This window comes from Elgaria multicarinata, chromosome 2 (genome assembly GCF_023053635.1).
Source record: "Elgaria multicarinata webbii isolate HBS135686 ecotype San Diego chromosome 2, rElgMul1.1.pri, whole genome shotgun sequence".
NCBI lineage: Eukaryota > Metazoa > Chordata > Lepidosauria > Squamata > Anguidae > Elgaria > Elgaria multicarinata.
The window spans coordinates 79,266,406-79,290,089 of NC_086172.1; the positions used below are offsets into that span (position 1 = coordinate 79,266,406).

At 44.1% G+C, this 23,684-nt stretch overlaps 1 protein-coding gene across 5 annotated transcripts in view; it reads right to left on the reverse strand.

The window, feature by feature from the left end:
- Window positions 1–11,902, reverse strand: part of TNKS1BP1 (tankyrase 1 binding protein 1) — a 32,522-nt gene extending 20,620 nt beyond the window's left edge. For 2 of the 5 annotated variants that reach the window (XM_063116905.1, XM_063116903.1), the window contains exons 1-4: window positions 4,613–4,940; window positions 4,091–4,232; window positions 2,029–2,794; window positions 1,256–1,325 (exon numbers count right to left, since the gene is read on the reverse strand). In XM_063116905.1, coding sequence (XP_062972975.1) covers window positions 1,256–1,325; window positions 2,029–2,794; window positions 4,091–4,220 — 966 coding nt within the window. In that variant the 5' untranslated portion in view covers window positions 4,221–4,232; window positions 4,613–4,940. Of the gene's footprint in view, window positions 1–1,255; window positions 1,329–2,028; window positions 2,795–4,090; window positions 4,233–4,612; window positions 4,941–11,836 lie in introns of those variants that run through there. The other 3 variants (XM_063116904.1, XM_063116901.1, XM_063116902.1) reach the window with 2 other exon arrangements.
- Window positions 11,903–23,684: the final 11,782 nt, after the last annotated feature.

Sequence of the window (23,684 nt, forward strand, 5' to 3'; positions counted from 1 at the left end):
TAACCACCCCAATTAAAACTTCAACCTACATTCTGACTCCTCTAGTCTCAAAGCTGTTACTCAGAGTAAGAGGATATCTCTCCCCCCGCCCTGCCCCAATCCTGTCCTCCCTGAATCACCCAAGTGGGAAGAATCTGTTTCTGCACCTCAGAACCTGCCCCCATACCTTGGAAGTTCTGCTTCCAATATAAACGCCCTGACCTCATCTTCCAAACCCTCCCAGTAAAGTACACCCCCAATCATTATAGCCAGAAGGAAATGAAATGCAAAGGGTGGAGGAGGAAGGGAAAAAGAGAAGCTGAAGAAATCAGTCAACGTGCTGCAGTAACATCAAGCTTGCTTGCCCCACCCCAGGCCTTGCCTCCTCTCCAGCTAGACCTACAAAAAAAAAGGGAGGGGGGAGAAACCATGCTAGGTAGATCACACCCAATGAGCTGATGGCCTCCCTCGCCTCCTCCTTCCCCGGAGAGGCAAATAGAGTTAATCATTACCATCACTGACTCTGAACAAGCAGCAAGAGGATGCTGTACCCTCCCTACTGGATTTGGCCACAGGCCAAGCAGTTTGGGAATTGTTTCATACATACCTGGCAGGACGCTGAACTGTATGCACTGAGTCACAGCTGCTCCCTTCCCTCCAACTAAGGGCTCAGGACTCTGCATTAGTCTTTCAAACTGAGCCTAGGCTAGGTTTACACTAGTTTGATAACCTGGGCCAGCTTTTGTTCTTTCAAGATTTGAAGGGATATGCTTCCATTTCTCTTACTTTCTTGCTGTTGGGACTGGGTAGGTTTGAAAGTCAGTATTAGGACAGTCATGGGGGCCTGCGTGCTACACCAATTTGGAAGCAGTATGCCTTGGTATTTTTTAACACTGTGTATATATAAATTTCTTAAGAGGTAATGTCAAAATGTCAGGCACTAACCATCTTGCACAGGCCTAGGGTTGAATATTTCAAACCCCAGAGTACTAGGAAACTTAGTAAGCTAATAGAGGGGATTTTGCACAGTACCATAACCTGAGACTGAAAAAGGGTCCACAGGCTTGGCCTGAGAAACCCAGTAGCGGTGCATGATGGTGCATTGTTTGCTTGGGTTACCAGTCTCTTCTTGAAGAGAAGCATTAATAGAGAAAGGAGACACGCACCCTACAGAGAGGGAGCCCGGAAGGAGAGAGGTGGCAGATACCCCTGAGACAGAGGAGAGCCCGGAAGGAGAGAGCCCAGCGGAGCAATTGCCGTGCTGCAGATAACTCACGCCAGGGGGAGATGGTGGACTGCTACGCCCAGGTTGGCTTCCATCACAGCTCATGCTAGGTTGACCGGAGCTGCTAAGAGAAAGATACATCACCATCAGGAAACAGGACTGGTCCATTACTGAAAACAACCATACAGCTAAGGAATTGTATGCTACTTCTCTCACAAAAGGGTTTTCTACCTGACACATGTATAATCTGTATAATTGGACATGACCAGTCCAATTGGCTATACTCTTGGGCAGAGAGTGCCTGGATTCTCATGATTACCGCCGGAGCCTACCATAGTTTATATGAAGGCTTCAAGGCCTCACTGAAAACCACCAAGCACAAGCACATTCCACCACTCACAACTCTTATCCTGGGATTTAACGTAATTGGGCTTTTGCAAAGGGTACAATTATCAGAAATGTGCCCAATCATAACTATGCTTATTCAGGGCAAAGATACACAGAGTAGAATGAGACTTACTCCCAATAATGGAAGTACAGAACTGCAATTTCAAAGTGTGGCAACCTCAGCTTTCTTTCTTAAATCACAGGAATAATTTCGCTCTGCTAGAGCCAAACGTGAAAGAACAAAGAGGAATTACCGGTAGGTCACCCTCAAGACACATTCAGTACATTATTTTCACTTCTCCTGACATTCAACGGCTAGATTAGTTGCTGATCAGCATCCCATCTCAGTCCTTGACATTACAGAGCACTCCGATACACTGCCAAGCCCATCTTCCAAGAATACCCAGGACACCCTACCGTGATTATCAGAATCTCACCTGTCCCTAGAGAGGAAATCTAAGTTTCTCTCTACTGCTCTTGCTGGTTGCTCAGATTCAGGCACATGCTGACCATTTGAACTCGCAGTTTCCTCCTTGTTCCTTGACAATCTGTTCTCCACAGCTTCACAAGAGGCTCTGAAGGCAGAACCCTCCGACTCTGTCCCTCCCCCTTCGCCTCCACTGGAACATCTCCGGAATGCAGTATAACCTTTAGGCCCCAGGTGAACAGCTGTGCCACCATCCTGGCTGAAGAAGGAGCGTACCAGCCGAGGCCTGTTGGGGCTGTTTGACCCCTCTTTGTTGGGCTTCTCTATCTTGGCCAAGATCTCCTCCACTGTGGTCCCAGGAAAACGCTCTGGCTTGGTTGCCACTGGCACTGGCTTCACTTTGAAAGGGACAGCACCCTCACATGTGGAGGATTCTCCACATTCTTCTCCAGAAGCTCCTTCCATAGCACTGGATTTCTTTACAGTACCAGCGACTTCTCCATCTCCAGATGGTTTAACTGCAGTGGAAAATGCAGATGAAACCTCTTTCCCATTGGTAGTTTCTTTTGGAGGGCACTTTAGACTAAAAGAGAGACGCTTCACAGAACTGCCAGCCCCACTGCTATATGGCTTGGGCCCAGCCAATAAATTCATCTTTTCAGCAGAGGGCACCTCAGAGAGAGCCTGACGCAGTCCAGGGGCAGGCTTCACTGGCATGGCTGGCTTTGGCAGCACACAGGGCTTGGGTTTCACGGGCGGCTTTGGGCGGGTGTCCCCTGATGAAAAAAAGTGGGAAGGCTTTTAATGCAGAGTTCAACCTCAATGGACAATGACTAAATTACTATATCGATCCAAGATGAGAATCCACTGCTTAGGCACAAAAAATTAAATCACTCCCTGCTCTTAATTTCCAAACCATTATTAAGGGGATAGATTGAAAGCAGTGACATGTACTGGGAAAAGGTTTACCTGTCCAGTGCCTACTTCCCAAGTGCAGCTCAACAGGGCTCCAGAAGGCCAAAGCCCTGTATCCTCTTGCCAAGCCTTCCATTCCCATCCCTTTCAACAGTGGGTGCTTGCTCACAGGTTATACCAACTTGTAATTAGGTATCACTTAGTATAAAAGCCACAGTGTGCATACATTCCCAACATCAATTGTTTCTCTCCACTAAATGGTTTAAACCAGTGCCAAGGCAAAACAGTGGGATAGAGAACACATTTTCTTAACATCCCCACCCCCCGACATGAAACATGTTATCTCCTTTTCTGTTATGTTTTGCTCCCCATTGTTAAAGGCTACATCACTACTCGGGTGGGGTGGGTGGGTGCTGGTGTTACGAGATCACACATTCTCTTTGCCAAGGTAAGCAGGTTCGACAGTTTGTGCAATCTCACAAAGGTATAAACACATGTCAGACCAAACTGTAATATGTTGACCACAAAGAAACCACTAAGATTACATGCATCTTTGGACACAGGTCAGACTGGGTGAATTTCTGGTCTGTCAAGCCTGTGATTCTCAGGGGTAATAAAAATTACTACTAGCAATATAGCTTGTAAAAGACCCTTTGGACTGATTTTAAGTTGCAGTATTCTTAGGCCAGAAAGTGGGATCTGAGCTTTACATAATCACCAGGATTATGCAGTCTGCCTCTTGAGAGACTGCCCCACTTCAGACTGTGGGTGCAGGATGCAAGTTTGAATGATCTCCCATGTCAAAAAGAATCCTCCCTGTACATACAAAACTAGCATAAAATGTAGAAGGGTTCTGCCTTAGTCTTCTTGACATAGTAGTTTCTATGGGCTGAAAGTTTCTGTGTGTGGGTTACACATAGGGGAAAATCACAATATGCTATCCTGTACCTAAAGTTTAAAGCAGTCCAGTCCCTCAAGAGATGCATCATGTGATCCCGCTTACTATAATGCTCAATTTTCAGATGAGCCACCACTCTTTCATATTAATAGAAAAATCAGGGCCTTTACCAACTTGGCAGGTCACCCTGACCCATACCCATTACTCTGCAACAATCAACTCAGTTTTGCTGCCACTCTAGTTCAATCCCAGGACATACCTGTCTCAGGGCTGCTTGAAGGTTGTTTGGGTCCCCTACGGCCATTGGCAGCAGTACAGGGAAATGAGGAGCACAGCGACTGGGGCTTAGAGTCCATCACATCACCGGGATGGGACTCTGAACTCAGCATTTATACCAGCCCCTAGGACACAGGGAAAAAAAGAAGTTTAGGCAGTTTGCAAAATCGAGTCAAGCGAAAACTAAGGATTTTTATCCAATGTCAGACCACTGGCACTAACAGCACAAAACTCAAGTTTCCCAACATCCTCTTTCGCTTTCTTCATCTAGATCCTTACCAGCCTGAACATAGGGAGCCATTACTCTCTTCCTCCTCCCCTGCCCCCACTTTCTCTCTCTCTCTCTCTCTGTCTCTCTCTCTCTCTCACACACACACACACACACACGCAAATGCAAACACAAATGCACATGCACACACAGTATTACATTAGGCCACTCCCAGGGCAGGCTAGAACAAGGATGAAGGGGAGCAGGTCTCCCACAAGCATCCAGGCCATGACTCACACTGAAGGATGAGGATCTCAATCTCATAAAGCTTTAGCTTCCCAGCCTGTGCTATTACCCTGCTCTGCAGGGTTCTGCTCTGCAGAGTTCTGCCCTGCTCCACCTTTGCCACACCCTCTCCTTCCCTGCCAACTTGTTCTCTCCCCCTTTCTCCTGCCAAATCTGCCTCTTCCACTCTTCTGCAGCCGCCATTCTTTTGTCAGCTCCTGTCCCTTCGCCATAAAACTCCCACTTGGCTGCTTTTTCCTGTCAGAATTGCCCTTCTCCGTCCAAGTCCATTCCTGCTCCCTCACTTCTTTCCCACCCTTTCGAGTAAGCAGCGGGAGAGTTTCTGCTATATATGCTCCCAACCCGGATATGTAGCGCAGGGAGTAAACATCTGGAGTACTTCCCCCCTCCCGATTTCTCAATCGCTTGGCGCAGCCACTGGAATTCAATGAGGTAAAGCTCAGGCCTGCTCCCATCACTATGGCAACGGCCTCCCACTAGATTTCAGGAGAGGGCCAAACCCTGGCTAAGAGGAGAAACAGCCAGCATCTTGGTTACAGGCAGTGTGTGTTCCAGAAACTGTTCCAGCATTCAAGAACAGAAGGGAACCCTAAAAGAAGGCAGAAGCAGGGCTCATTAACAAACCTGCCCTCAGTATAACAACAACAACAAAAATGCTAGCACAATAGGAAAAGGGCTGAGATTAATGCACAGCCACAAGACTGTAAACAATCCTCGCCCTCAGCCTGCATCTCTACATTAGGCTGAAGTAGCAACAAATCCCTCCTACAAAGCTAGTATGAGGAAGATTTCAAACTGCCTCTGACAGACAAAGGCTGACAGAGTACCTCTGAAGGCAAAGGCCATACAACCACCTCTGTTCTTGCTGCTCTGCCCCCACAGTTCTTTTCTACAAGCCACATCAAATTGTGGTAGTATCCTCTACTCCAGCCCTTTCCAACGTGGTGCCCTCCAAATATGTTGAACTACAACTCCCAGCATCCCCCACCCAGCATGGCTGACTGGGGAATGTTAGGAGTTGTAGTCCAATATCAGGTTGGGGAAAGCCGTCCCTAATCCTAGACTGCTAACTCTGAGCCTCTAGACATACCAATGCCCCAGGTCTGATTTTTGCTTAACCTACTTTTTCATATACTGCTGACTTCTCTCTCTTCATATTCTCTTGTATTAATCTTTACCCTAACTTCTCACACCCCTGCCTCTCTGAGGTACCATCCTATTTACCCTATTGAGAATATATCCATTTACGAAAGGTTTCATAGGCAAAGGCATAATTGATTCAATGCAACTTGTATTGTAAATTTCCCAAAGAAACTCCTGAGAGTAATATTGCTCCAGAATACAGGACTGGGAGAACCTACTAAAGAGAGGAAGGCATTTCATTTAGCGAAGAGAGAAAGGGATGAGAAGAAGGAGAGCTGAGAAAGCAGGAATGGCTGGACAAGGACATCTAAAACCAGCAGCAAAATAAGTCACATGTCACCCCAGCGAAATCTATTAAAGCCACAGATACCTAATCCACAGTGAAATAAATCAGACTCTTTCCAAGTTCAGCACTATTAGCAAAAAAAATTAGAGGCAGAACTTAAGAGGCACCCGGTCTCCAGCAACCTGGTACTCTCCAGATGTTTAGACTACAACTTCCATCAGAAAATCAAAAGGTGCCAATGATACATGAAATAACTATTACAGCAAGTAACAAATATTTATAAAACAATGAACAAATGCTGTGAACATGTAAATACAATAATATAATAAAAGCCATTGTATTTATATATTATTGTACTTACATGTTCACACCATTTGTTCATTGTGTTATAAATATTTGTTACTTGCCATAATAGTTATTTCATGCATCATAGGAATTTTTTTATTCTTCTGTTCTGATTAGTGACCCGTCTTTTCACAGTAGAGCAGAACTCTTCTCCTTTTTGTTTTTTACAACTCCCATCAGCCACAGGGAGCATATGCTAGCAATCGTTAGGAATTATTGGAGTTTTAGTCCCAAACGCCTAGGTGGTACTAGTTTGGGAAAGGTACTTGTCAGGCAGAAGAGGACTTCAGACAGACAAGCTTTTCCTACTCCAGTGCAACAAATACAAGGACGTACACAAAACTATATTTCAGTTAGGACTGGTGCACACATTATTATTTACATCCACATTCCTTCTATATCAGGGAATCCACTCACATCCATTTTGCCGTAATACATGCAGGGAAACAGATACTGTATGCATTTATCACACTAGAAGATATACACATTTTCCTACACTGAAAAAGAATAGCAATGTCTATACAGGAAGATTGTCAAGTGTGAAGTGACCTTTAGAGAGGAAGTATTTGTCTGGGAGAAAACACACACATACACACAGGTGGGCAAACAAAAAAACGGAAGGGAAAAAATATCTTTGGCTACTGGAGAATGTGAGGAGAAAGAAAAGTGTTATCATTCAATGACAGAAATTGCTCTGTAGTTAGAAACTGACAGTCTTCAAATGGGAAGAAACTTTGTATTGCAATAAAATTTCCATTGTGGGAAGATTGTACCTCTAGTTGCAAGAGTTCCGTGAAGGCTGCATTCTTTCAAACATGATCAAAGTTTTAGTTTGAAAGGCACATAAAGCAAACTGACATTCCCTCTATGATCTCCATTCCCTTCTCAGATACATGATTTAGTTGCACTCCTGCGACAGGTCCACATATCTATGTATGCATATTTTACAAAGTTATGTTGCCCCTAATAGAGAGGACATATAAGAACATAAGTGTCATGCTGTTTGAGACTGAGGGTCCATCTAGTCCAGCACTCTGTTCACACAGTAACCAACCAGCTGTTGACCAGGAAGCCCACAAGCAGGTCACAGGCGCAACAGCACTACCCATGCTCCCCAACAACTGGTGTATGTAGGCTTACTGGTGTATGTAGGCTTACAAGGAGGCACTTAAAGATTAATAGTGATGCAATATTAAAGAAAATCTATTATCATTTCAAAGAAAAAATAAATAAGGGACAGAATTAGAAACTATTTAGGCACAAGTGAGCCTTGGGCTACAATGATGAAATGGAGATATGCAGAAAAGCAATTCATAAAGTTGAAGAGTGAGGCAATGGAAGAAAGAGAAGAAAGGCAGGTTCAAAGTGTGAAGAATAGAAATGAGTATCTAAAGTAGAATAATTTGTCATGTATCTTGGTCCTCCACAACAATGTAATGTAAATTATTATTATTCCATACTACAGTAGAGGAACTGAAGCTGAGAGATAGTAACTTAGCCAAGGCCACCACCATGGCTGAGCAGATCACTGAGCTGAGGCCCACTGATCTAAATCCACCTCCCTACCGTTGGCTCCCAAATAAGAAGGGACTGCACAGAAGGGACTTCTTGGTGTGTGCAAGAAGGCCAGTAACAGAATCTCCCCATGTTGGAACCACTTGAGATTTGCAACTTGGAAAGTTACAAGAAATAAACTACTCGGACTATAACAGGGATCTAGTTGAGGAAAGACCACGGGATGAGCAAGTAACAGAGAAGATGTGGGAGGAAGAAACCTCAGACTCAAGGACGCCAAACGATGCATGCAGAAGACAGCAAGTACAAAAGCTGAGCTAGGAAAATAGAGCTGAGAGAATGCCCAAAGGGCATTGCTGGGTATCTACAGAGACTCCTCTCTTGAAACATTTATACCTCCAAGACATTAGTGCAGAGGGAATTACTGGAGAAGAGGAAGCTGCACATCCTTTAGATCTGTCTACTCCAAGAGTGTTGAACCTCTTTAAGCCTGAGGGTCAAATTCAGTTTTGGAGCTCTTCAGGGTGGGAATGAAGACAAAAGTGCCATAGCAAAAATACCAGAATATTTTAGCTTAAACCTCTTACTGCCAGTTACTAAGCTTTAGGAGAGGCATTTCAACCTTTTAGCATGGGGGGAAACAGTGCAAATATCAGGAAACCATGAAAGGATTAGCAGCTGGGGGAAAGGGGGCAGTGCCAAGGAAGAGGGTGTCACCAACCACAGAGGGCCAGATGGGGCTCCCTGGTAGGCCATATTTGGCCCCAAGCTCTGATGTACTGCACTAGGCATCAATGACTACCTTCCCAATGTGTATACAATTTGCTGCCTACAAACTCGCAACCAAGTTGGGATATAACTGCTTTATTCCTCAAGAGCAGCCTTCTCCAACCTAATGCCCTCCAGATGTGTAGGACTACAACTCCCATAATGGCCAATGGTCAAGGGTGATGGGAATTTCTAGAAGGCCAGGGTTCCCCACTGCTGAGCTATGTAACATGAAGGGGGTCATTAATGCTATACATAGCACAAAAAAGGCTTCCACAGTAGGCTCACTTTCCAGTATAGATACAAGTTGCTGAATCATTTCTTCCTGAGAATCTAGACAAGAGTTCTTCAAAACTGCTGAATTTTCATTCTCTTTTCCTCCTACCACACTCAAACCAGTATCATACCAGGTCTTTTTTAATGATGGCTAACAGCCATTTTTAAAGCTTCCATTGCAATTGGAAGCTTCGGCTATGGGGCGGTATAGAAATGCAACAAATAAATAAATAAAATAGCACAGTCTTCAGGCCTGGAGTGAAATAGGACTATTGTCCCATTGGGCTTGGAAATATGGCTTGTGATGTGCCCATCATCATTATCTTTTCTAAATGCGATGGTATCTCTGGACATGAAAATGTAGCAGTTTGGGTGAAATTCAGCAACACCTTAATTAAATTTCACACATTTTTGCTTTGAAAATGAGGCAGAGGTGACAGGGGTAAAGCTTTTCAAGTGTACTTTTTTAAAAGGAGTACATAGAGCCCCCCTAGAACTTGCAAAAAAAACTCTGGGTAGTGGCGGGGGGGGGAGGCAAGGCAAATTCGTAAGATTTGTTTCCGTTTACCTCTTCGGCAAGTCCTCCAGAGCAGCCTTCCCCCAACTGGTGTCCTCAAGATGTTTTGGACTTCAACTCCCATCAGCCCCAATCACCATGACGTATGATCAAGGATTCTGGGAGTTGTAGTCCAAAACATCTGGACTGCAACAGGTTGGGGAAGGCTGGTCAAAAGTGAGGTGAAAATGACAGTCCTCATAAGCAAACAAAAAGAAGTGAAATTGATTTCCCCTTCCATAGACCATCAATAACTATGGTGACATGGGAGTTCTTACAGGCAAGAGGTGGACAGGTCAGGATTCCCTCAGCAGCAATGACACGCATTCTAGTCAAGAGGGAAGGGAGAGACACATCTTTTGAAGAAGCAGCTCCATTGTGTCCGAACTACATATTGTGTAATTAGCAATGAATCACGCTACCACCCTATAAGCTCTTTACCATCTAAAAGCACTAATGTGAACAAGGCCAGTTTAGATGGAGTGGAAACCAGTGGTTTAAAAAACAAATAAAGGAAGTAGATAAGCTATTTACCATCTAAAAGCATTAATGTGAACAAGGCCACAGTTTAGATGGAGTGGAAACCAGTGGTTTAAAAAATAAATAAAGGAAGTAGAAAGACAGCAGGAACCTACTACAGTGTAAATCAAGGAATCCCAATTGCCATACTGTCTGAACTACTACACATTTCCAGGCAAATCCTTACCATTTTTGAGCCATTGTTTCCCCTGCTACCCTGCATTACAACTGTGAAATCCTTGCCAGCAGTCATTGTCTCCTGCTGTACATCCACATACAAAGGGGACTTAATCTTAACATAACCATAGCATACACACATGTGTGCACACACATTTTACAATAACTACTGGATTAAAAACCCTCATGGGGGATGATAAAAAATGGATCAGCCTCTTTTGGGAAAGAACAAAAGTAGAAAAGCACAGCATTATAGACATATGAAGCTTGCAGTAATAGAGGCATATCCCAAATGGAAATTTCAGTGGCTTATTACAAACTGAAAAGTTAGGACTATATCCTAAAGATGGATACATCCTAAAGATGTGTCCTGACCCCTGCCTTTAGCTGAAATAGATCTCCGAGCAGGAGGTTCAAAATGAATCCCAAACAGAAACCAGGCAGAGATAGAAAAGAGGTTATTATGGAATTTTGAATGGGAGACAGTCAAAGACAGACTGATAGCTAAGGGTCTAGAAGGTAATTCTTCTATCAGGTGGAGAATGGTGCAGCGAGATGGTTGCAAGAAATGAACAACGTGTAGGGGAATGCTGGTATAGAGAACGTAAGAGAGGAGTAAATCATGAACACAGAGAGTAGATCTTTCCTGTCAGAGAAGACGCTTTATTGTACAGAGAGAGCGAGAAAAAAATCAGTCCCCCACAAAAAGGACTGGGGGTGAGAAGGAGAGAACCCATTTGGAGAGTTCCCATAGTCTGACACAGACCACTGTTCCCACAAGCAAAATGGCAAGACTGTAAACATAGTCAAGTGACCGTCAGGCAAGATATACTATTTTATGTTGATACAGAAGCGGGTAGGTGCAAGGACAGGTCGGAGAGTGTATTTTAGGGTCACGGGGTCTGTCTATAATAACTGTTTAGCTAAACTTAAAGGGAGGTAAGGATTGCTCAGCTGGGTGTACATGGAATCACAGCCAAGAGGGAGTGGTAGGAGGCAGTATTGCAGAGGAGAACTCCAGCCAGAAGGGGGTGGAAGGCAGACTCATAACGCACTTAGTGGCGAGGTTACAAAGAATGGGACAAGGATCCCACTTTAAAGAAACGAGAAAGTGGGAAGGCAGCCTGGGGAACACCCGACTCCGGATTCCAACAATCAGAGCCAATTACAGACCCAGAAAAGCACAGGCAACACACGAACTCCTGCATGCGCATACCATATGGTACTAATCGGCCTTCCCGCTAGAGCCAATCCGCTACCCCTGCCTCTTCTACCATCTCCAGTCGGATCTCCAAACCAGGCCTATTGCAATCCCTACAGCAATGAGGGCTACGAAGCACAACTCTCGGTGACTCGAATCTAGGCAAATGGGATCTTCCGAATCCTAGCCCATCTCTGCCTGCAAAGCTCGCAACTCTAGAGATTTTGGAGGCACACGCGGCCTTCCCCCCTTCCCGGGACCCTCGCGGTCCGTTCCTTTCTTGCACAGCCATTGCCGACCCTTCTCCCGCCCAACGCCCCCGAAAACCCCAGGATTTCCCGCTAACCACAGCTCGGCCGCTCAGGACGAAAGAAAAGGGACGGCGCGCTCCGCACTCCCGGTTGGGGGGCTGCTGCGAAAGCGCCTTACCGGGCTCGGCGATCTACGGCCCTTTACAGAGGCGCAGGCGATCCTCGTTCTGTTTGCATATTCATGACGTTCAAATGAAGGCCCAGGCTCGCCCCGCCTACTCCGATGCATATTCATAAAGGCGGAGGCGCCCAGCCCCCACGTGTCACCTTCACGAGGCCAGCAGTGGCTCCGAGAAGGGGCGGGGCGGGGAGCCTTCCGCTTGCGTTTGACGAAGAAAACGCGCTCGCTCCGTCCGCCTTATTAAGAAAAAACTGGCTGCTTTACGAGCACGGCGGGAGGCGGGGAGAGGAGCTACCAAGAGGCGCCTCCTCTTTCTACCCCTCTCCCACTACACTTCGAAACATTTCTGCCTTTACTTCTCCACCCTAAAATCACTAGCGGCTTAAAAAGAACATGTGGTTTCCATTTCAAGGACACAGAATAAAAAACCGATTCTCGTTCTTATTCATGACTTTAGGTTTGGCCGGCGATCCAAACTTTAAAGGCTCCTCTCTGGTCGCGGGTTCCCCACCCACCGACACAGCCTTCTTCACCCCACCCCAAACTTCCAGCGTTGCAAGCGAAGTGACTTCTTCCCAGCCTTTGCCCGGCACTAGGCAGCACGACCCTGCCTAAAAGCCCCACCCATCATCGCGGCTTTGTGGGGAAGGTCCGGCCGTGGGCAATTTGCGTTAGGACGTTGTAGAGCAGTCCTTCATAACCCGGCGCCCGCCACATATCTTGGACTACAACTCCCATCATCCCCATCCAGCATGGGGACGTCTTGCTATTAATTTGATTAATGGCAAGCAGACTGGAAGGACTTCTTGAAAAAGGTTTGGTTGCTTGCCACCCACCCTCAACGCTTTTGCGTTTGATGAGGGCAGCTCTTTTAAATTCTAACCTGCCTTTAATCCGTTTTAGGATGCAATTTTATCCTCATTTACCTGGAAGTATGTCCCATTGAATGTAATGGGGCGGCACCATTAACCTCCTACTGTGGCAGTATATTTTTAAAACTGACCCGGTTGGCTTTTATGCCCCTCTAATGCTGCTATTTGAATGATTTACGGCACAATTCTATACCTGGTTGGGCAGGACAAAAGTGCCACTGAGTTTTTCCCAGGTAGGTTAGTTTAGGATTGCTGCCTTAGGGTGCATGTTTTGACAGGAAAAAGTCCTACAACTCCCAGCAATCCCAATCTACATGGTTGGATGGGCCATGAATGCTGGAAGTTGTAGCACTTTTTTCTATCTTGTGTTGGGACAACATGGCAAGCCACAGCAGCAAGGGTAATTTGTGAAATCCAGCTGGCATGAGCAGCAGCAGGTAAAAGAAGCCACCATGGTTTATTTCCCTCGTTGTGATCATGCAAACCAGCCCAGTGACTCTACCAGTGCCCTTTAATGTAGCCATTCTATCCTCAGCTGCTGAAATTGAGAGAAGATTGAAGAGTCAGGAAGGCTAAAGCTGAGAATGAGCTGAGACTAGCAAGGGATGCTAAAAGCAATAAAAAAGCTTTCTTCAGATACGTGAATAGTAAAAGAAAGAGGAAAGAAATGGTGGTTCAACTGCTTCATGAGGATGGCAAATTGATAACGGAGGACAAAGAAAAGGCCGAAGTGCTCAATTCCTACTTTGGCTCAGACTTTTCCCAAAAGTGGGTCTATGAGCCCCCTGGAGAAAGTGAAGTACAAGCTGAAGGGGCATGATTGCAGTTTGAGATTGATAAACAAATGGTCAAGGAACACTTAATTTCTTTGAAAGAGTTCAAATGTCCAGGGCTGATGAACTGCATCCTAGAATAGTGAAGGAGCTAGCAGAAGAACTCTCAGAACCACTGTCTATTATCTTTGCAAAATAATGGAAGACAGGTGAGGTGCCAGACCATTGGAGGAGGGCTAATGTTGTCCCTATCTTCAAAAAGGAGGAACCTGGGAACTACAGACCAGTCAGTCTGACATCCATCCCTGGGAAAAATTTGGAGCAGATTATAAAGAAGTCAGTCTGTAAAACACCTTGAAAACAATGCAGTGTTTACTAGAAGCTAGCATGGATTTGTCAAGAACAAATCCTGTCAGACTAATCAGATCTCATTTTTTGATTGGGTAACCTCCCTTGTGGACTGTGGGAATGCTGTGGACATAATATATCTTGACTTCAGCAAAGCTTTTGACAAAGTGCCCCATGATATTCTGATTAACAAATCAGCTAAAAGTGAGCTAGATGGAACAACTATTAGGTGGATTCACAGTTGGCTACAGAATTGGCCTCAAAGAGTGCTTATCAATGGTACCTTCTCAAACTGGGGAGAGGCAACGAGTGGGATACCGCAGGGCTCAGTCCTGGGCCCAGTGCTCTTCAACATTTTTATTAATGATTTGGACGAGGAGGTGCAGGGAATGCTTATCAAATTTGCAGATGACACACAATTGGGTGGGATAGCTAATACCCTGGAAGACAGAAACAAACTTCAAAGTGATCTTGATAGGCTGGAGTACTGGGTTGAAAACAGAATGAAATTTAATAGGGATAAATGCCAAGTTCTACATCTAGGAAAAAGAAACCAAATGCACAGTTACAAGATGGGGGATACTTGGCTTAGCAATACTACAAATGGGAAGGATTTTGGAATTACTGTAGATCACAAGCTGAATATGAGCCAACAGTGTGATGTGGCTGCAAAAAAAAGCAAATGCTATTTTGGGATTATTGTTTTATTATTTACATTTATATACCACCCCATAGCCAAATCTCTCTGGGCAGTTTACAAAAGTTAAAAACAGTGAACATTAAAAAAAATATACAAAATTTAAAACCATAAAAAGCATAAAGTACAAACAAAAACACAATATCCGTTTAAAACAACTATTCTGGGGTCAGTTAAAAAAAACTCAGCCTATGCTGTTAAATGCCTGGGAGAAGATAAATGTATTAATAGAAGTATAGCTTACAAATCGCGTGAGGTACTGGTTCTCCTTTATTCGGCACTGGTAGGCCTCATCTTGAGTATTGCGTCCAGTTCTGGGCACCACACTTCAGGAAGAATGAGACAAGCTGGAGCATGTTCAGAGGAGGGCAATGTGGATGATCAGGGGTCTGGAAACAAACCCCTATGAGGAAAGAACTGGGAAACAAACAAACCCCTATGAGGAAACAAACCCTTATGAGGAAAGACTGAAAGAACTGGGCATGTTTAGCCTGGAGAAGAGAAGATTGAGGGGAGACATGATAGCACTCTTCAAATACATAAAAGGTTGTCACACAGAGGAGGGCCAGGATCTCTTCTCGATCCTCCCAGAGTGCAGGACACGGAATAGCGGGCTCAAGTTACAGGAAGCCCGATTCCGGCTGGACATCAGGAAAAACTTCCTGACTGTTAGAGCAGTACAACAATGGAACCAATTACCTAGGGAGGTTGTGGGCTGTCCCACACTAGAGGCCTTCAAGAGGCAGGTGGCCATCTGTCAGGGATGCTTTAAGGTTTCCTGCATTGAGCAAGGGGTCGGACTCGATGGCCTTATAGGCCCCTCTACTATTCTATGATTATATGTGTTGACTGGGCCTAGAGAACCAGCCAGGCACAAATGCCTGGCTCTGAGGGAGCCCTTCCTCGGAACCAGACATTGTGGGACAGGTGCCCCTGGAAATCACTTGTAATGGGAGCCAGAGGCCATGTGGCTGCTCTACAGAGCCCATGTGGCCACTCTTCAAAGGCAGCTGGTATTTGCCAGAGTGGGAGAGCGGGGCCAGCAGGACTCTGGAGCACCTTCTGGCACCGGCAGGCCACCAGGTGCTCCAGGCAGCAGAAGTTTGCCTTTCTGCTGCCTGAGACAGAGGATTCACCCTGCCTCATGCGAGGGCCATTCCTGCATATCAGGAATTTTAGAGCAGTTCTAAAGCATAGAATGGCAGTGGGGTGGGGGTGTGGAGAAGATAAATGTTAGTTGTGTGCTTCACTTGCCTGGCTAAAGGGGTGCCCATAAGACCATTAAGTCCAGAGTCTAAAATTATCTAGCTGCACCCAATTCCAAGGCACATATAACCATAACTGACAGATGCATTGACCCTTACAACATGCTTTAAAAGTATCTTGAAAATAAAGAGATTAGGGAAATATAAGTAGCAAAATATATTCCCCATCCCCAATGTGTTATTTCAAGAAGATGTATTTAGGATTCTAGAATAAGTTATTTTACTGGGCAATTTTTGAAACTTATTTTGGCCACTAGATGGGGACTTAACACAGGTAATAGACATGCTCATCTGCTGTGCTGTAAAGTATTGGCAATTAGGAACCTCAACATTCTTGCTGGCAGGATCATTGATTTATTCCCATTCTACCTCTCCCCTCCACCATGCTCTGAAACCACTTCTTTTTGAGCCATAGGTCTGAAATATACAGTCTGGCTCTTGCAGTATTTAGAGATTTTAGACCACTACCACAAGGTAAAAAGACATAAAACGCAACAAGGTGAAGGAATATATACTCTAGGCCGGAAGAAGGCCAGAGGATTTTTTTGTCACTCAGAACAAGGCATCTTTCTTGAACAGAGCAATTGGATTCTCTGACATATAGAAATATGCATAGCTGAATTCTGGCCCACAGCCAATTTTCTCCTGTTTAGAATGGTTGCAAGATCCATAAAACCACCAACCCTCCTTATTTGAATTCAGAACAAGGTTTGAATGGGGCTAATCAATCCACAGTAGCTTTTAGAATTGTCCCATATATTGTTATGACCTGGTTGAAAATGGACCTTTTGTTACTTGATGGAGATTGACAATGAATACTAGTCCTCCACTCTGCCCTTCCTCTTTCCCCTCATATTTGTTCCTCATTTATTAATAATTCTTGCAATGTTTCTTGGGGATGAATAAGGATTTAGAGACTCACCACAAAAATGACTAATTCCCAGAACAGCAGCCATACTATGCCAAAGCAGCAGAGTATCATGGGGTCCCTCCAAAAGCAAATTTAACTGAGGCATGAGCTTCCATTGGCAACAGCCTAGTTAAACCAAAATCCTTTTTGTAAGTTGTTGCCACACATCCTCGTTCACATGGACAAGCATGTATAATGCAGATCTAAGGTGGACTTTAACCAAAGGTGTGGTACAAACGTAACAGACTTATACACTATACTATTACTAAATGGGGTGGGTGGGTATCTACTTGTCAAATAAGAAAATTAGCTCAGAGTAACAAAAACATGGATTTTGTTCTCAGAAACACAGACAGCATTCACCAGAGGGAAGCAAAAATGATGCCCTTCAGATGAACTTCAGCTTCCATAAGCTCCAGCCAGTATGGCTAATAGGAATGCTGGGAATTGTAGTCCAAAGCATTTGGAATGCACCAGGCTGGGGGAGGCTGTCCTAGCAAATGGGTCAGTATAGCAGTTGGAATGGGCCTAACTTAGAAGATAAGATAAGGTAAAGGCTGGGGGAATTAATGTTTACCACAAAAGGAAGGGAAGGAAGCATTATGGAAATGGTGGTATAGAGAGGGAACAAGACAGCATCTGATGGGGACATAGGATTGTCCGATTTTCTGGCTTCAAGCTTGTAGACTGGCCTCTAAGCTGGGAATCAGGAAACCGGGCTCCCCACTGGCACAGAGAGAACCATGCTGGCTACCACTCAGCACTCGCAAAATGAAGTGTGAAGACAGGGAAAATGGAACATTCTCTGGGGGAGGAGACTGATGTAGCAGCAATACAACAAATCCTATGGCAGCCCAGCCTCCTTCCCTCCACAAAGCTCTGCTAGATGGGCGAAATTGCCCATCTAGCTTAAATGCAGAGCAGGAAGTGTGAGTTTGTAGGCTTATGAGTAGCAGAGGATTGTGCCCTGAGACACTCAGGGTGAAGTGAAAATGGTGAGCTGTTGTTGGTGAGCTGCAGGGATGGGAAATGATAGCTTTAGAAGGTAAGAAGAGGAAATCATAGCTGCTTCTGCTCTATTACCTGATTTCAGAGGAAGGGAAATGTGAAGGACTTCACTTCCTAGTTGGTTGCTAAAGTTTAGAAAAACATGGCCACAGACTACCTTTGGGATTCTCAGCTTAGTTCCAAAATACAAAACTGGGGCAGTAGTTTCAATCCACTTTGTTATGTGTGCAACCTGGCCCTGAACCCAAAGATGGGCTTCATCAGAGGGCAAAGTTTTTTCTCTCGAGGTATCTTGGGCCAAGGGATCTAACTGAGGCAAGCAGAGGGGAATGGGGGACTCTGGCCCAGGAAACATAGGATAGGCACCAGAAGAGAATGAAGAATAGTGCTAGGAAAGAATCAGAAGAAACTGTTGTAAAAATCAAGACAGGCTCTGTGTTTATTCTCAGAGCAGAGACATACCAAAATGTAAAGGATGTTCAAACAGGAAAAAAAGGACATTGACTGCCTGAACTCCAAGACAGTATTGAATAGCATAGTTCAACCTTCAAAACAAAAAGTATTGTTCAGGTATAATTGCTGGGAGACCTCAGGAATGGATCCCCCCCCCCACCACCACCACAATGGCTTTTGATTGTCCAGTTCAAAGTACCCTTGTGGGTTAATCTGCTGACTGGGGGCAGAGCAATCAGGCAGACATTTGCATATTTTCCGCAGATGTGGGGAGCAACTTTATTTAATCAAGAAGAAAGCGCAAACGTTCTCCGACTCCTTTGTGGCAGTTCCTGAGCTTTAAACATCATTCATGGCAGCTCTCAGTCCATGCCTTCCTGAACAAAATGGACACACCAGAGAGCCAGATGCATCTGGAACTACGTTCTAACAAGGTAATATACTCATGTTTCACTGTTCAGCTGCAAGGATGCATTTTTTCATTCCCACTATCTTTGATTCTTGGGCTACAAATCCTATACATACTTATTTAGAAGTACCATTGCCTGTACTTACTTGCATGTACTGCATAGAATCAGATCATTGCCTTGATAAACCGCCTTTCAGTCTAGCAATCACCCACCTTCATCTCCACATATATCTCTTCCCCAAGATCACTAACTCCTGCCCACCTGGGAAGGATTACAAATACAGGAGCCCTATTCTTTATTTGTAATATTGTACCTTAAATATTATTAGGCCAGCCCTACAAATGCAAACTAAAGTAACTCCTTGAACTAAGGGCAGTGCCCTTCAAAAACATAGAAAGCTGAGGACTTCATCAAATAAAATAGCCACAAGGACCATCAAACGGCAGGCTAATAGCATCTATTTGCCAGCCTTAGCTGTTCCGTCAAAAGAGCTTCATGGCTGTTCTGAGGATGTCTTACCTTTACCTGTGACACCCATCGGGCTACACCTTACAGGGCTAGGCACGCCACTCGCACTCGGGACTTAATTCAATCCCCCACTGTGCTGATGACGCTTGTGAGGGTTTAGGCTTACTGCTGCTGGCCCTGTCTCGCCTTTACTGTTTTAGGCCCCACAGCCCACCAACCTAGTGCTCAGTTCTCCTTTCCGTTGCCACCATTAACAGTACCCTCTTCAGGCACTCCTCCACAGACCACATCAGTTGTTCAAATTAATTGGAATTTATTAACAGAAGTAATTGTGTGTAAACAAGCTTAATGGTTTCTTCAGTTGCAGTGCATATGGTTACAGGGTTTCAATGTGTATTGGTTTCTGTAAGTTCTCTCTTAAAAGGTTTCACTGTGGAATTTGACTGTTCCGTATTATAAATATCTATATTCTCAACACAATATCCCACCTAAATCTTTCCTATCCAGTATCTGCCTATCGGTCTTTTTACACCCTATAATCTAACACTCTCTCTTCCTTATCATACACTCTCATATATTCATCTACTACTCAGCTCCCGTCAGCCAAAGCCATATATATACAGACACATTTCTCTAGCTCCTCCTAATCTCACACTGCTATCTAATCTAGGCACTCCCCTGCCACCATCCAGTCAGCACTCAGGCATTCACTCCCCCCTCCTTCTAAGCTATACAACAACAACAACAAAAAGTACATTTAGCCCTACTTATTTCCTGGAACTTGTATGCATTTTATAACCTTTTAAAACCATTTATCTAAACATGCATCCTACACAATAATTTTGGCAATAATTACATTTAAGTAAGGCACCTAAACATCACAGTTGTGGACTACTCTACAGGTAGATGAAATGTGCTCCCATTTACTCTTGGCGACCAATATGTACCCTTCCAGTAAATGGGTTGAATAAACTTGGCAGAAACACAAGGGTCTCAAGATTTTTACATCCTGTGTTGCTTCCAGATGGCCAAATAGGAACTTGCTGCTGCCTTCAATTGCAATCTTGTTCAGACCCCCTTTGGAGCACTCCAGTGCTCAGTTCCTTATCAAGCAGCATAGCAGGAGATGGACTCTTCCCTACCAGGCCTCAGAAAAACAATTCAGTGCTTATTTAATTATCCCAAAACAGAAAAGGCTGGCTGACTCGCAGGTGATTGGAAGATGGGTTTTGAAATGTTCCCGCAGCCACTTTAATGGATGGCAGAGGACCGGTAATCCACACTAATTGGATCATGGCTCAGTCCCCTAGCTCAAATTAGCTGCCCTGGCAGGAAAAAGCTTCAGGCTGCTTTAACAGTAATGGAGCTAGATAGAAAATTTACCTTCATAGCAATTGTCACCTAGTTGTTAAGTTGACAAAAAGTGATGGGCTACAGGGGATAAGATGACTAATGAAAGGGATTGGAATGTGCACATCAAAAGTGAATTTTTCTGGGAGAAGGAGACAAGATCCATTCCATTATCCACACAACAAGGGAGTGGTTGAATCCTTGGAGTGACCCTCAGACAGCACTCGGCCCTCCAAGGGTGATTAAACCAGTGAACAGGTTTAAATTAGATAGGAGAGCAGCAAGTAAATCTGTGTGTGAGTGTTTAACATAGCATTGTTGCAACAATGGATGGGGCAGGGACTGGTTTTTTAACAGTAAAAGGAGCATGCAGGTGTGGGCAGCTGACACCCACTTACACATCTGTAACTTACCCACCTGCAGCCCATCTTCCTTCTCCCCCTGCCCACCACATGTTTTGCTCAACTGAGGTCACTTCCAATGTTAGAGCTAAGCTAAGGAGAAAAGAACTCTGAGAGGAGCCACAAAGAACTAAGCTACAGGAGTGCTCTGCCATCTTCATGCAGTGGCCCTTTTACTATAAAAATCTGCCCTCATACACACACCTCTCTACCTCTTTATGCATGCTTGGAGGACTTCTGCATTTAAGCACACTGAACTGGCACCGTCACATTTAGTCTGGCCTTGACTGTAGCGCAGGATATTTATTTATTAAAAAGGCTACTGTGATTCTTAGCTTTTCTTGCAAACAGAAGGAAGGTAATTTAACTTCAGCATATACCACGGAATCTGAAGTTCGGGTATTTTAAAATATTTTTTAAAATCTTGGAAGTCAAAGAAAGAAAAGACAGTACAAAGGATATTTGAGGCTTGGAAAAATAAATCTTACAGTAAGAAACATTCAGCATTAGCCTGTCACTAAAGATTAAATATTGGCAGAGTCAAATCAGCCACAGATTCAGCTGGAACTGATATTATTGGAGTTTAGTTTGGTTGCACCAGTTTACATCAAGTTCATGTTGAAAAATTCAAATATTCACATTACAATGATGGTGTTTTGCATATGCAATAAGATGGCCTCATTTTAAAACTATGGGTTGAATCCAGACTTGCCCTTCCCAACTCCTGCTCATGTAAGGAACTGAGATCCAGTTGAGGTTGCCACTGGAGGAAGGAGATGATTTTCACCACTTCCCCCTTTGCCCCGCACTGCTCCCCATGTTCTGGGGTGTCTCCCACCCCACAAACCCTCCAAAGCAGATTGAAGGGGAAAGGGAGCTTTGGGAAGGAAGACTGAGCAAAGGCACCTTACTACCACTTCCAGCAGTGGGAGTCTACCACTCTGCACACAGAAATTCTGGATTTCACCATATCCGTACACATCTTCTACTTGGATGGCTACTGAAAGTAACAAATGACATGTCCTGTTACAAGAGGAATCCCATGCTGAGAGAAATGGGGGGTGGGGAATCTTTTGTAACTAGATTCCTGATATAATACACACATACACAAAATATCCTTTTTCTCTAGAACGATTGCTTTCTCATATGCAGATTTCTTCTACTAAATTGACTAAAAGTCATGATAAATCAACCCTACTAAAACTTATTTAATAGCCCACCCTAACTGAAAGCTATAACATAATGAAACAACTTCTAATGCTTAAATAAAGACCACGGCCATTTTCTTGCTCAAACACAACAGCCACCTGCCTGCAGCAGGATTCCGTATCTCAAGTCTCTCGGAGCTATGTGCAATGAGAAGGGGCTACACTACAGGGCCCACAACCCTGCAGTCCTAAAAGATGCAGACTGCCTATTTGGGAACCACTTCCAAAAAGTTAATAACTTTAACACCTAAGCAATGACAGAGATTGCCTGAGCACTACAGCAAGAGGAAAGCACTGTGCTATACACCAGAACGTTAAACTTTTTCAACAGGCTGTTTTACGCTAGCTTGCAACCTTAAAATGACAATCCTCCATCCTATCGCTTTATATTTCTTCTTGGAAGAGAACAGAACCTAGAAAAAAATCAATGTATAAAAATACTGCAAACCTCTATGCTGAAAGAGTAGGTTGGTTTTTTAAAAAATCAAAATTGAAAGCTCTGTTCTGGTTTGGGTTAAAGCAATGAATTTCAATTAATGGTTCAGGCACTGCACTAACTTGGGAGGAGAAAAGGAGTTTGATGACTCCCTAAGTAGTATTCTCATAAATAGTGGCAGTACTGGTTAAGTCATTAAGAACTCAAAATGGTATCATTAGAAAAGCTAAAATGGAAGTAATTGCTGTAAAAAGATGATAAAGTATTTGCCCAAGGAGAAATTAAGTAGCAGGTTCTTAAACCTTGTTAGAATTATAAGGCGAGAAAGGGACAGCTACTGAAGCTTACGGTTAAGAGGTGGGGGGTGGGTGAAAGCAAACAAGACTGATCCATCATTTTAATAGATTACCAAGAGACAGATCTTATTCCGTCACTTGCAACCTTCAAAATGTGACTAAATACCCTTTCTGATGATAGGTGTAATACACATTAATGAAATTAAAACTGAATACTGATAATACCAAAATCCAAAGTAGACTGGAAAAACCTGCAGAAGGCTCTCCATATTTCAGGACTAGACAAAATGGAAAGTGAGACTCAGTGAAAGTAAACAAGTACAAGGTAAGCGAAGTTAGTGCAGGCGTTAAGAGCATGAGCTAGACATCCCTGGATCATATCCCAGTTTGACCATGAACTCATCAGGTAGCCTTAAGCCATTCTCTGCCTACATCTACTCTTACTTACACACACACTTTGGACTGGCTCATATTTTCATGGGTGATTCTGTCCCAGGATTCAACATTTTGGGATGAAGGTAAACACATTTACTGGGCATGTTGCTGATTTCACTGTGCTATTTCAGTCAGAATTATGTTCTAGCACGTTGGAAGAATTTAATTAATTTACTTCTTACTGCAAAGTTTCAGGCAGCTGAAAGACTGAGATGAAGGAAGTCTGATAATAGAAGTCTGCTAAAACAACATGTAGGAACTTTAATAATGGGATAATTTCTATAAAAAAATTAAAAAGTGGAATTCAGTTAATTCTATGTTTTCAGATACCTTTTATATGGCAAGTAGGTATAACGCTGTTTATGGCATGCAGCAGATAAGTCACATTGCCCCAGACTAGTCTTGTTTCAAGCAAGTTGAGAGATCTTTTGAGAGGTGGTTTCCTTTCCTTTCTTACTTACCTAAGATGAATACAGTATATGCCCAGCCATTTAGACATATATTCATAAATATAT